The 12,057-nt window shown below is 40.8% G+C and overlaps 1 protein-coding gene across 3 annotated transcripts in view; it reads right to left on the bottom strand.

Moving 5' to 3' along the window:
* Positions 1–6,260: 6,260 nt before the first annotated feature.
* Positions 6,261–12,057, bottom strand: part of ptp4a2b (protein tyrosine phosphatase 4A2b) — a 29,002-nt gene continuing 23,205 nt past the window's right edge. For all 3 annotated transcript variants that reach the window (XM_049602683.1, XM_049602684.1, XM_049602685.1), the window contains exons 6-7: positions 9,174–9,248; positions 6,261–7,544 (exon numbers count right to left, since the gene is read on the bottom strand). In XM_049602683.1, coding sequence (XP_049458640.1) covers positions 7,433–7,544; positions 9,174–9,248 — 187 coding nt within the window. In that variant the 3' untranslated portion in view covers positions 6,261–7,432. The remainder of the gene's footprint in view (positions 7,545–9,173; positions 9,249–12,057) is intronic.

Raw genomic sequence — 12,057 nt, 5'->3', positions numbered from 1 at the left:
TCAAGTCAGTATTGACCAAAATCTCTGAGGAATGTTTCCAGCACCTTGTTGAATCTATACCAAGAATTAAGGCAGTTCTAAAGGCAAAAGGGGTCCAACCCAGTACTAGCAAGGTGTACCTAATATAGTGGCCAGTGAGTGTATATAATCCTCATACTCAAAATAGGCCCAACCTAGGAGAAACTGTAATAGTAATGTTTCATAGTTTTTATTGGTTCTAATACCCTCCTGCATCATGTATTACAGTATAACTTCATGGATTTAGTGGAACATTATTTTTTCAAGGTCAAAGGCAGAGCTTAATATTTTCATGAGGCGCTATGGGGTGTATAAACTTTGAGAACCACTGCTGTGGTGAATTGTGGCATTTCATCTGAATTGCTGCATTCTTGAGATTTATTCAGCTAGAATCATTTCAGGGTGAATTTACTGGAACTGGAAAATAAAACAATAATGATAATAATAACCTTTCCTCCTGTTTTGTTTGCTATGTATTTTTAATTTCTCCTGGCTATTTGGGATCAGTAGGACCTGAAGAGTTTAAAAAACTAAACAGTGTCAACGATACAAAGCCCCAGTGTCCTAAAATGAGCTGATGATAAATTCCCAATATCTTCATATGAGTATTTCCTAATTAACAGTGTCTTAGCTTGTTACTGTTGCTAAAATTGGTCAAATTTGTTGCCATAACAAAGTACAAATATTTTTAATCATAAATAAACAAGTTTCAACCATAAAATGTGATCAGGTTTTGGACCTTGTCCACTTTTGTGTCAGGTTCAGCTGCAGACTGACTTGGCAGAGATGGCTGCCATCTGGTTTTAACATGGATTAGTGTATTGTGCTCTTACTACCACTAGATGGCACAAAAGAGTGCACACGAAGGAGGACGACAGGTCTAAGTTAAGGAGAATGAAGTATAAGGTGCAGTAAACCCAAAATATGATGTCCTCATAGGCCGCAGGGTCTCAGGATGTTACAAAGTGCATTACATGTTAACAAGTGAAACAGACAAGGCATGAAAACTTTTAAAAGAACTGTTAAAAAACAGTGGTATATAAATATTGAGGAATTAAACGACTGTTTAAATGAACTTAAACTCAAGTAAAATCAGGAAATAGTGATCTCTGTATTCATATTAAGTTGTACGTCAAAGCTTTGATGTGTATTTATATATGATGGGATTTGTGGGGAGACTTCAGATTGTTTTGAAAGAAAAACAAGTCCTCCTTTAAAGTAAAAATGTAAAGTTAGACTCTTGGGGCAAGACGCCCCCTTCGAAGGGGTCACAAGCCCAGGGGCATGCTGCCTCCAAATATTATTTAGTTAGATTATCTGGTCATAGTATGTGACTCTATATATCATAAAACGTCAATTAAAAGCCCAGTCCCCATTAAACGCTTAGTTCCTTTTACTAGCCTGGTGTGACTACACATTCTGACAAATAAAGGCCTGTCTCAGTTAGAGGCCTCGTCTGTTTGCCAAGTGTTCATTTTTATAGCAGTTCTTCTAATGTATAAAACCGGGTTATTGGTTAACCCACATTACGTTTCCATTCCTTGATTACCCTGTACGTTATTCATATTCCTTTAGTCCGTAAGGGTCCTCAGATCAAGAGAATGAAAAGGGTTTTAATCCAAGTTGTGAGAATTGTTTGAACAGGATGAAGTGGTGTTGTGTTGGTATTCTGGGTTCCATAGTACTCGAGTACGGAAACTCTCTCTCTGATGCTGAGCTGGATCAAATGATGATGATGATTCATAATTTACACATTATCTGAAAGCCTTATTTTTTAAACAAGTAATATTCATATTGGTTTAAACAAACAATTTATTTGTATTTCCAATATTTGCTGAGCAACAGTTTTGTGTAAAAAGACTTAAAGGCCTGCCCCAAATAAGCCTGTTGATTTCAATGATTTAAGCAAATGATAGCCTGGGATATTAATTGAAGTTTTACAGTAGTTCATATCTACATATAGTAATAGAGCAGCATTGTAGCTTCACCAGCTTGCTAGCATTTTTAGCTATCTATCTAGAATTAGCCAGCATTTTTGGCGAGCTTGCTGGAGGAATATATCCTGAAATAAAAACAATACGCCTGATGGAAAGGATAAAAGGCTTCTTGATAATCCATTGATGGTTTGGGATTTGAGCTTGTTTTGATTTTCATTTTCTGTGCTTTAACAAAAAAAAAAATAAAATAATTGGCCACTCCACCTATTGATTCCTCCCAACAGTGTGTTGGTTTATGTATCATCGCCCTGCACTTACTAAAATCATATCCAAATGTTAAATTGACTATGCTCTTGAGGGGGGCATCTTAATCTTATTTTCCAGTCACACAGCCTTCATTATTTTGACTTGTCACAGCAGTGAAAGCACGTTAGTAATAGTGATGGTGGTTTAGTTATATTTACCCACTAAGCTGTGATAGTGGGCCAGCATGCAGAACACCAGGACCCTGACGCTGTCGCAGCTAAATGAAATGCAGCCGTCATTATTGCTATTAATTACACTTCTGTGTTTCTTACTGTGATATGTCAAAATGTCTGCGGTGGGAAAAAAAGCTGCTGTCACCGTTTTAAATTAAATGTCATGTAACAAATAAGTGTACCATACGCCTTTGCATGGCAATTATACAAAACAGATTATGTGGTGTATTAATTCACCTTTATTGTATTGCATTATGTTATGTGATGATATTGACAGTGATGTTTGGCAGTGTTGAGTTTGTGCACCCCGTGTCTTTGTGTGTGTCCCTCAGTCCAAGCTGTGAGCATCAAAGAGACGTGACCTGCTTCAAATCGGAGAAACATGATATTGTGCACAGCTGTGTTGGTTATGGTGCTTTATGGTGTCCATAGCAACCATTACCAATCAGCCATGCAATTTCAGTGTTGGAAAATGTGACAGCATGGTTCCTGTAACTAATCTTTATACTTATATCTGCAAAATCAATCAGAGTATTTTATCTAAGAAACTAAGACAGGAATTACTCTCAGCCTCCAGGATGAGGTTATTCCCAGTCCAGTGGCCAAGTATTTGACAATCTGGGGAGACAATAATAGGGTGAGAGTCTTCTTAACCTGTTCAGGGAAGAGACGCAGCTGCTTACAACCCATTGCACAACAGGTTTATGGCTTTGATCAGCGTCTAACCCAGCAATGATAACACACTGAGTCATCCATCTCCTGGGCTGGCATTGGTTACAGAACCACAAACATCCTGTTAGCTCTTGGTGACACCTGTTGGTGGGAAGCAAGGCACACAGTGACAGTCTACATCTACATCTCCTTGATTACCCAAAGACATGTTCGTGTCTCAGACTTAACTAGCTCTATTCTGTAACATATCGTCGCTAGTTATGCAATCTGTTTCTCAGGAAGTCAAAAGATTGCAATCATAAACCAAAAGAAGTCAAGTGGAAAATTTAAGGTCAGTTGTATTCATTGTGGTTCGCTAGACTGCATAATACTGTAAGGTGGTGTCAGTACAAGGAAAACAGCCTCTCAAGTGGAACAATGAATACAAAGTTAGATTTAAATGAGGCTTTGCTTGTCAAACATTTCACTGTCGATGACATTCATATTATTCAAAGGAGGCTATGCAGCGCTGAAGTGGTAAAACACAAGCTCATTTGTTTGTGGTTCTGCTGCATCAGCAATGATAACAATTGAGCCAAAAGGCCAGAGTGTGTCATGTCACATCATGAATTTAGTTAATCAGACAGTCCAAATGGGTGGATTGGTGACGTCATAAATGAGCTAAATAGCAGAACTCATTAGGTTTGACAGTGTGTTGTAAATGCACTTGCTATCTGGGGCCATGACAGGATGTGAGCAGCAGAGGGGGCCCTTTGTATTGGTTCAGGTATTGGCTGGTGTCGTGATTACCAGTTGTGCTTGTGAGTCATTTCTCAGTACCACGGTGTCCTGTGCCTTCCACGTGGTGCTGACTCACTCTGCTGGGGAAAGGACATGTCGGGGAGGCTTTGACTGACGTGCCTCATGAGCACACACTGTCTGGGACACACCAGGAGTGTTAATCACCAAGTGCAAGGTGGCAGCTCGTTTTCAAAACAGGACAAAAAAAGAAAGAGGGCTGGTACAGACACTTCTTGCAATTTGAAATGTATGAAATTGGAACATTGATTTCTGAATAGGGAGACTGATATAAATATTGCTACTGGAATACAACAGAGCAGCTGGTGGCGTAGACAGAAGGTTTACAGCCATACATCCAGCAACTAATGATGTTTTGTCAATGCAGACTCATGAGGAAGAGACTCCATCCACACCCACCACCCACCTCTTCATAAACTACAGAACTTAAGGGACAGTTCAGCTATTTTCCTTCTTACCTGTAGTGCCATTTATCTAGCTTGTTTTGGTGTGAGTTGCAGAGTGTTGGAGATATCGTCCATAGAGATGTTTGCCTTCTCTTAAATATAATGGAACTAGATGGCACTTGGCTCATAAAGTATACAATCACACATTATTTAAAAAAAGAGAGAGAAAGAAATACAACGGGGTGCAGAAATGATACGTTTACTGACACGTTGTCTAGATTTAAGAAAAAGAAAATGCTTTTAATATACAGTAACATTTACAATCTACAAAACTCTTACGACAAACTAAGGTCCTGGTTATACGACAACGATTTCATCCGAAAACATAAAACTTAAGATGAGTTTTGGCTGATAGTTTACACGACAGCAGCGTTTGGGTGCCTGAAAATGCAACGTCTGTGCAAGTTTTTGGAAACAGCACCGTCTCCGTTGTCATGTAAACTTGCATGGGTGCAGATCCCGGGGGGGATGGGGGGGACATGTCCCCCCCTAAATTCTGAAAAACACAAATTGTCCCCCCCAATTCTAAATAGCTTAAATGATTGAAATTGAACAAATGTATACAGTAGTCCTATATACTGGGAGAAAGGGAAGATGATGAGGAGAAATGGGAATCCGTGAGTGGACATAACATGCCTGAGACCCTGAAATTAGAAGTAGCATTAACTAACAGCGAAGCAGTGAAAAGGAGGGTGATGGCTAGTTCCATGTACTACTGGCTATTTAAGAGAAATAAACAGTAAAGGTAAGCATATGATTCTCTTTGTAGTGCTTTTTGAATGACTTGGTGATAGTGATGAGCCTCTATGAAATCGTGAAATATGCTGGCAATCTCAAGCGCTGTGTGAGCATGATTTGCACGTGTGCAATTAAAAAAAAAAATCACAACTGATTGTGTCCCCCCCCAAAACTTGTCATCAGATCTGCACCTATGTAAACTTGCGATATGCATTACCTCGGAAAATGGAGACTTTTCACGCATGTGCATTACGGTTCCAGTCACTCGGCATGCGCAAGAAAGTCGACCATCACAACAACAATGGTGGACTCCCGAGCTCTGTTTGTCCTAATCTCCCTTCGCAGCCAAGTGTAGATTTACTGTAGCAACTCCACCTCGTCGTCCGTCCAGACAAAAGTTCGTGCGGTCGCCATTTTGTTTGTTTACACCTCACCGTTCTATAGAAGGAGGCGCATGTTGCTTCATTACAAAGTCACACCGCCAACTACTGGCCTGGCATGTGTACTACAGCGTTTTTGGTAATTTTTGCAGATACGTGTGCATGGCGATTGTTCTCAAAAGGTTGTCGTCTGAACGTGGAACTTTTTTCAAAGCAAAAATAAGGAACAATTCCGTTTTCAGCGGATCATTTTCGTGTAAACATAGCCTAAAAAACCCTAAAAACTATACTGCCCTGATGCCAACTAGTAAATTGCCCCAAGATACTTGTTCCAACGGTCTAAACATTGGCTTCATAGGTAAGATACCATAAATAGAAGCATATGGCAAGTGCACATTTTAAAAACTCAACAGTGATGTCTCTTTCCAGAAATCATGACCTGGTTCCTCAAGATAATCCACAGACCTTGTGGTGAGCAGTTTCCAGTAGGAACTATTTTCTTCATACCAAACTAAACCTGCCAACCATATCATAGTGCAGAAGGAAGTGTGCATCTACTCATGCTCATGACACACTTTGAGCACCACAAGCTGAGTGCCATCTTGTTCCACTGTATTCGAGAGAAGGCAGAAATCTCTACAGCCAATATCTCCAACACTCAGCAACTCACACCAAAACAATCTAGACTGATAAATGGCGCTACATGTAAAAAGGAAAACATGCATTTTTGATTTGGGGGTGAACTGTCACTGTAAAAGCCAACATTCAAAGGTAGAAAAAATGACACATATATGCTTTTTATTTCAATTTATTTATCTTTAAAGAACCAATACGAATTGGGGATGTTTTCAAAATGGGTACAATGATAAAAAACTGACCATTTCATTCTTCTCCACCTTGTCTTTCAGATTGAATCTTAGGCTCTGTGTGTGTGTTTAAATATATATATTTAGGGAAAGTCCTATTGCAGCCCCGTTAAGGAGAATGAATGAAAGCAGGAGAAGTACCTGTTGTAGCAGTTGTTGAGTTTATTTTCCTGTTAAACTGTCTAGACGAGGTGGTTTGAAGTGTAAGTGTGCGTGTGTGTCTGATGCTCAGCAGGGTTTGGTGGGCTTATCTGAGGTGGACTGATTATTGCACTCCAACGAGATTAAAAAAAAAAAAGAAAAGAAAAAAAAAAAGACATGGCTCTCAAAGGATAAAAAAAAAAACATCAACAAAACTATTGGATAACAAAGTGTCCTTGCCCCTGCCAAACTCATAACTGCCACACATATCATATCTTGTGAATAAATATTGCAGACATATTCAAACTGAGTGAACCCCTAAACTGAAAGTGACTTTAAGAAAGTGAAGGGAAAACATTACTGCATTTTCAGGTGAACCTTTTGAGTTTTTGTGCAAAAAAAAAAACAAGGGGAAAAAAAAACACCCCAATACCAAAATGGACAGTCACAATATGTGTTCAAAGTTTAAAAATGTTTTTTAAAAAGGTACATTATTCTGGCCTAATCTTAATATCAATAGGTAGTGGAAATAAAAATCAGAATATCATTTTAACTTTTCATCACCATTGTTTGTGTAAAAATAAAAATTCACAAAATGGAAAATGTTATCCCATGATTACAACTGAAATGAAACAAAAAAAAAAAGAGAGAGAGAAAAGAAACAGGATGGACTCAAGTTGAAAAAATTCTGGCCCGTGGTTGAACAGTATAACCGGGAGGCGGGCCTATCTGTGTGCTTTGACCTTCCATTCATTGGTTCGGCTGGTGGATCCCCAGATCTGGTTTCATTCATTCGATTCACTCGCTAGCTCTCTGATCAATTAACCATGACTCAGTGTTAACAAATCATCACAATATTTACTGATAGCACTCTCTTCATTTTTTTTTTTTTAAAATCTCCCCTTGTTGGAAGATTCCCCGCTAGATGCACATAAGAAAGATGCACTGACAGGCAGCCTACTGCACACAGCAGTTGTGGCTGTTGGTATCCTTGAACCGCAGGCGCATTTTGGGTCTGTATTTCTCGAGGTAAAGAAGCTGTTTGGAGTTGAAGGCTCCACGTCTCTTCCTGTGAAAAGTAGTGGAAAAAGCAGATTAAAACACTGCGATCATTACTGTAGTGATCACAGAAACAGTTTCACATTTTGGGAAACACTTTGTGGCAGAGTATCAGATGAGCACATCAATCCCACTCTTATATCTGCCTTTTCAAAACAAGGCTACAGTGGGCAGCCTGTTAGCCTAGCTTAAAATAAAGACTGGCAACAGAGGGAAGCAGCTAGCCAGGCTCTGCATAAAGGCGACAAAATCCACCTGCCAGCAACACTAAAGAGCAATAATTAACACGTTATATCTTGTTTGTGTCAATCTGCTATTTTCAGAGAGTTCATGTGCCAGGCTGTTTCTTGGCTTGGAGCAGGAACTTCTTGGAGTCTAAAGCCCCGATCACACATGCACTGCAAACCTGATATTATCAAGACATTACATGGAGGAGCTCTAGGTGAGAACACAAATGTCCGAATCAGTTGGATCAGACATTAAATGGATTTTACCCTGCTAGCTCCCTAGTGCAATGTCTGTGTAATGTCCGATTGAGCACGTGTGAATAAAGCAGGTCATTTTCTGGAGATTTCATGGCAAGCAAGTCAACGTGTTGATGACGTTTCTGTCATGCAGAAAAAAAACATCTGACGGTGAAGAAGAAGGGTCATTTACACTAAGACCGCAGCAAAAACGTCGAAGGCAGAATTTATACTTCTACGTCAAATCGACACTGTAACCTACGACGTAGCCTGACATGCACCTCCCCAGAAATCTAACACTGCATTGTGATGACGCAGACCTGTCTATTTTTGTAAGCTGACATCATTTCCCTCAGGACAACTTTACACATCATCTGGACACATTTCCCCCACAAATACAACATGCTAATGTTTTTAGCACAAGCCTATGGCATTTTACATTGCATAAATTAGCCTAGCAGCTAGCGATCTTTTTCTCTTCTCATATGAAACCAGGGACAAAGGTAACAGCACATAATTTGGCTCCATTACAACTCACAAGGTTCACCGACAAAACAACTGTCTTATACTAAATTTCCAAACAAATACAACATGCTAACGTTATTAGCATGAATTAGCCTAGCAACGAGCAGAGATTTCCTCTGCTCATATGAAGCCAGGAGGAACCACACACAAGACTTAAAATACTATTTTTGTGGAGGCTTTATTGTCTTCACAATTTATTGTTTCTTATCTGTGAAATTAAAGTTAAAAAAAGTTTTGTTTCCACTGAGGAAAATGGTTTCAGCTTACAGAAATAGACAGGAGGTCTGCGTCCCCGCCATGTGTAGCCACAATTCTGTGGAGGTGCACATCAAGCTACCGCATAGGCTCTACATCGACACAGAGGCTACAGCGCAGGAACGGCATCCATTCAACGCAGAAGTAGAAATTACGCCAAAGTCTATTTCCCAAAAATGTTGAACTATTCCTTTAACACCAGACATCTTGCAGGGTCCAGATTTGTTTTTAATGATAATACCAGACACTAGAATTGTGGTTACCAATTTGCATTTGTACATTAAGTTTTTAACATCAACAAATAAAAGAAACAAACAAAAAATGTATTATTAATTTACCTCATTGACAAAAGTCTTTATTTAAATCTTAAGTACAAAAATATGGAGGGTACTTACAGCCTTATGAACTGCACAGCATCCTCATACTTCATCCCACACTCAATGAGGGCTAAGGCCACCAAGACTGGAGCTCTGAGAGGTAAAGAAATCCAGTGGAGCAGTTCAAGGAGACAGTGAGAGAAGCAGAGGAGGAGAGAAGGAGAACAGGAGATTAAATGCCATGGTTCACATGGTTCCATAGTAATATGGTGGAGGGGGGGGGGGTTAAACCTGGGAAACAGGCCTGGGAAATCAACAGGGGTGCACAAGTTCACTGCTGCCCTGCTGGGGCACAGTGCTCACACCCTGAGCCTCTCACACACACACACACACACACACACACACACACACACACACACACACACACACACACACGACTATGATAAGTTACAGTAAGACAACCTTCTCCTTTCTCACCAGATGAGACAAAAATAAATAAATACAAAAACTTGGTCAGCCACTTGGCTGGTCAGATCTCAGTGCTGACAGAGCATTTCGTCGAGTGGCCTTTCTCTCACACAAAATTCACAAGGGACAGTGTGTGAGCGAGGGACTGAAAGAAAATGAGAGGGAATTCAACAATGTGTGGAATGGATAGTGTGGAAGGAGGGATGCAAATATTGTTAAAGAAAGGACAAACAACAACAAGGCACAAAGCTGTAGCCTCCCACACTAAGGACCTTAAGAGAATTTTGGCTGGCGTGAAGCGGCTCAGACCGTAAGGCTGTGGAAAACCCAGATGACTGCAGTAAACACAGGACAGAGAAGAAGAGGAGATGAATTCAGAAAATGCCAGTCTGACCAAAACTGGTAATTATACAACCTCTGGAATGCCGAGGCAATGAAAAATGCTGGAAGCCATTGAGAACTGATTGGCTTGTTGTGAGTTTGTGGTCAGGAAAGACATTTTCACACTCGCTCGCCCACGTCATGCGCTTCTGCCTTCTTTGTTTTCACACTTGTGTTGTTACTCGGCAGAAATTGTCTGTAATTCGCTGTGACATTGGTGTGTGACTAAGATATCTGCACATCGCCTGTGCAACCTCATGACCAAGACAGATCACATGCAAATGTAATTGCCTTTTCTTTTTCAGGTCCGCACAGGCAACAGGCTGTTGATGTTGATGACAGATAACTTAACCAGCTGATTGTCTATTTACAGAGCACTACCAGGAGCAGGAAGAGAGCACAACCATCATTCAGGAAACTGAATAATCTCTAGTGTATTTTCAACATGAGACACACAAGTAAATGCAGACACACAGGTCTCGTGCAGCACATTCAGTTTCACACCCAGCCAAGCCAGCCTAGGGCTTTGTGAACAGTACTGAAGATGCAACAAGTGTTAAAGGCAAGAGGGGGGTTGAAAAACAGACTTATTTGAACATGTTACATCTAAATAAATAATGCTTTCTGTGGCGCTGTGCATGTGCGGACTCTTACAGGTGGCCAAAATCAATCTGGAGCCCTCTGATGCAGGGAAAATGAACTGATCTAAGCACAGCCTGTACAAAGAAGTGGGCGTAGCTACTGTGATGTCACCCATTTCTTTGTGGACGACCATTCTGAAGCCTTGAATTTGGCATTGCGGCCATCGCCATCTTGGTTTACTGGAGCCAGAGGTGACCATATTTGGCAAGAGGATGCAGCTGACTGGCACACAGTCAATGACACATTGCTTGACCTCCTCTATCCAGCTCGACGGGTCACTGTGATAACGTAGGCAGCCACGCCCTAAAGCATACCCTGCTTTATCATGTATTTTACTCTAACTGGGACCATAATGTAATAAATGAACGTCACGCTGTGTTGAAGAAGGTTGGAAACTAATGACTGAGACAATAAACTCAGAACAAAAGTGTTTACTGAGGCAATAAATCAAGTGGGAAGTGGAGCCACTTTATCTTCTATACAGTCAGTTTTTACAATAGCCATTACAAAGAATACAGGTTTAACACACTTCCTCACTGGCTTCACTTTTCAGACCAACAGGCTACATCCACTTATATGTACAGTCAACACCCAAACAGTAGCATAATACTAAACTGAAAATATTAACAGGAAGGGGAAACACATTAGGTCAAATGGGTGGCATTACACCAGGGATTTGTTTAAAACCAACACACCAACTCCCATTACCCTCACAGCTCTGATCCTTGCTCCAGTGTATCCCGACTGTACATGTTTTCAGCCATTTTAACATTTACACCAGCCGGTAGAGGGAAGCAATTCACTGCAGCAACCCGAAGTGGGGCTGCCCCCTAATAGTCGACCAATCGTTAGTTGACCAGAAAGATAATTAGTCGCCAAGATTTCATGAACATGAAACTCTATTAGGAGCTGCGCCTTGTCAAAATAAATCAAAACCTGTATGACTGGACCATGTGGGAATTTAATTTGACAGGACAGACACAGGAAGTGGCCACGCTCAGCAGTCAGACAGGAGTCACGTTACAAACCAATCACAGCCGACAGACATCTTTCCCTTCTTCTGTAAATATTCAGTCTGATAAATATGGAAAAGTTGATCATGTTAGTGCAGGGCTACCCAGAGCTTTACATCTGTCCCACGGACGATAGGCCTACAACACTTATAAACAGCTCCTGGAAGAAGATCAGCTCTGCACTCAGGACTTCAGGTTAATAGGCTACAAGATGCTTGTTAAGGTTGCTCAGACCTCAGATGCTACCTGCTGCTGTGCTCTTGAAAGCTAGCACAAAAAAGGCACAAGAGTAGCACCCAGCACCTAACCTTGTGTTTCCCAGGCGGTTAAAGACGCGGCACGTGTACGTCCCCTAATTTCCAGGGCTGGTACCTGCGGTTATTCCACAGGCTAGTTAATAACATGTCGGGCAGGAAATCCAAAGTGTGGGATCATTTTGAGAAGGTGAAGGACGAACC

This window comes from Epinephelus fuscoguttatus, linkage group LG17, assembly GCF_011397635.1.
Source record: "Epinephelus fuscoguttatus linkage group LG17, E.fuscoguttatus.final_Chr_v1".
NCBI classification, from domain to species: domain Eukaryota; kingdom Metazoa; phylum Chordata; class Actinopteri; order Perciformes; family Serranidae; genus Epinephelus; species Epinephelus fuscoguttatus.
This window is presented reverse-complemented; position numbering and strand designations above follow the sequence as displayed.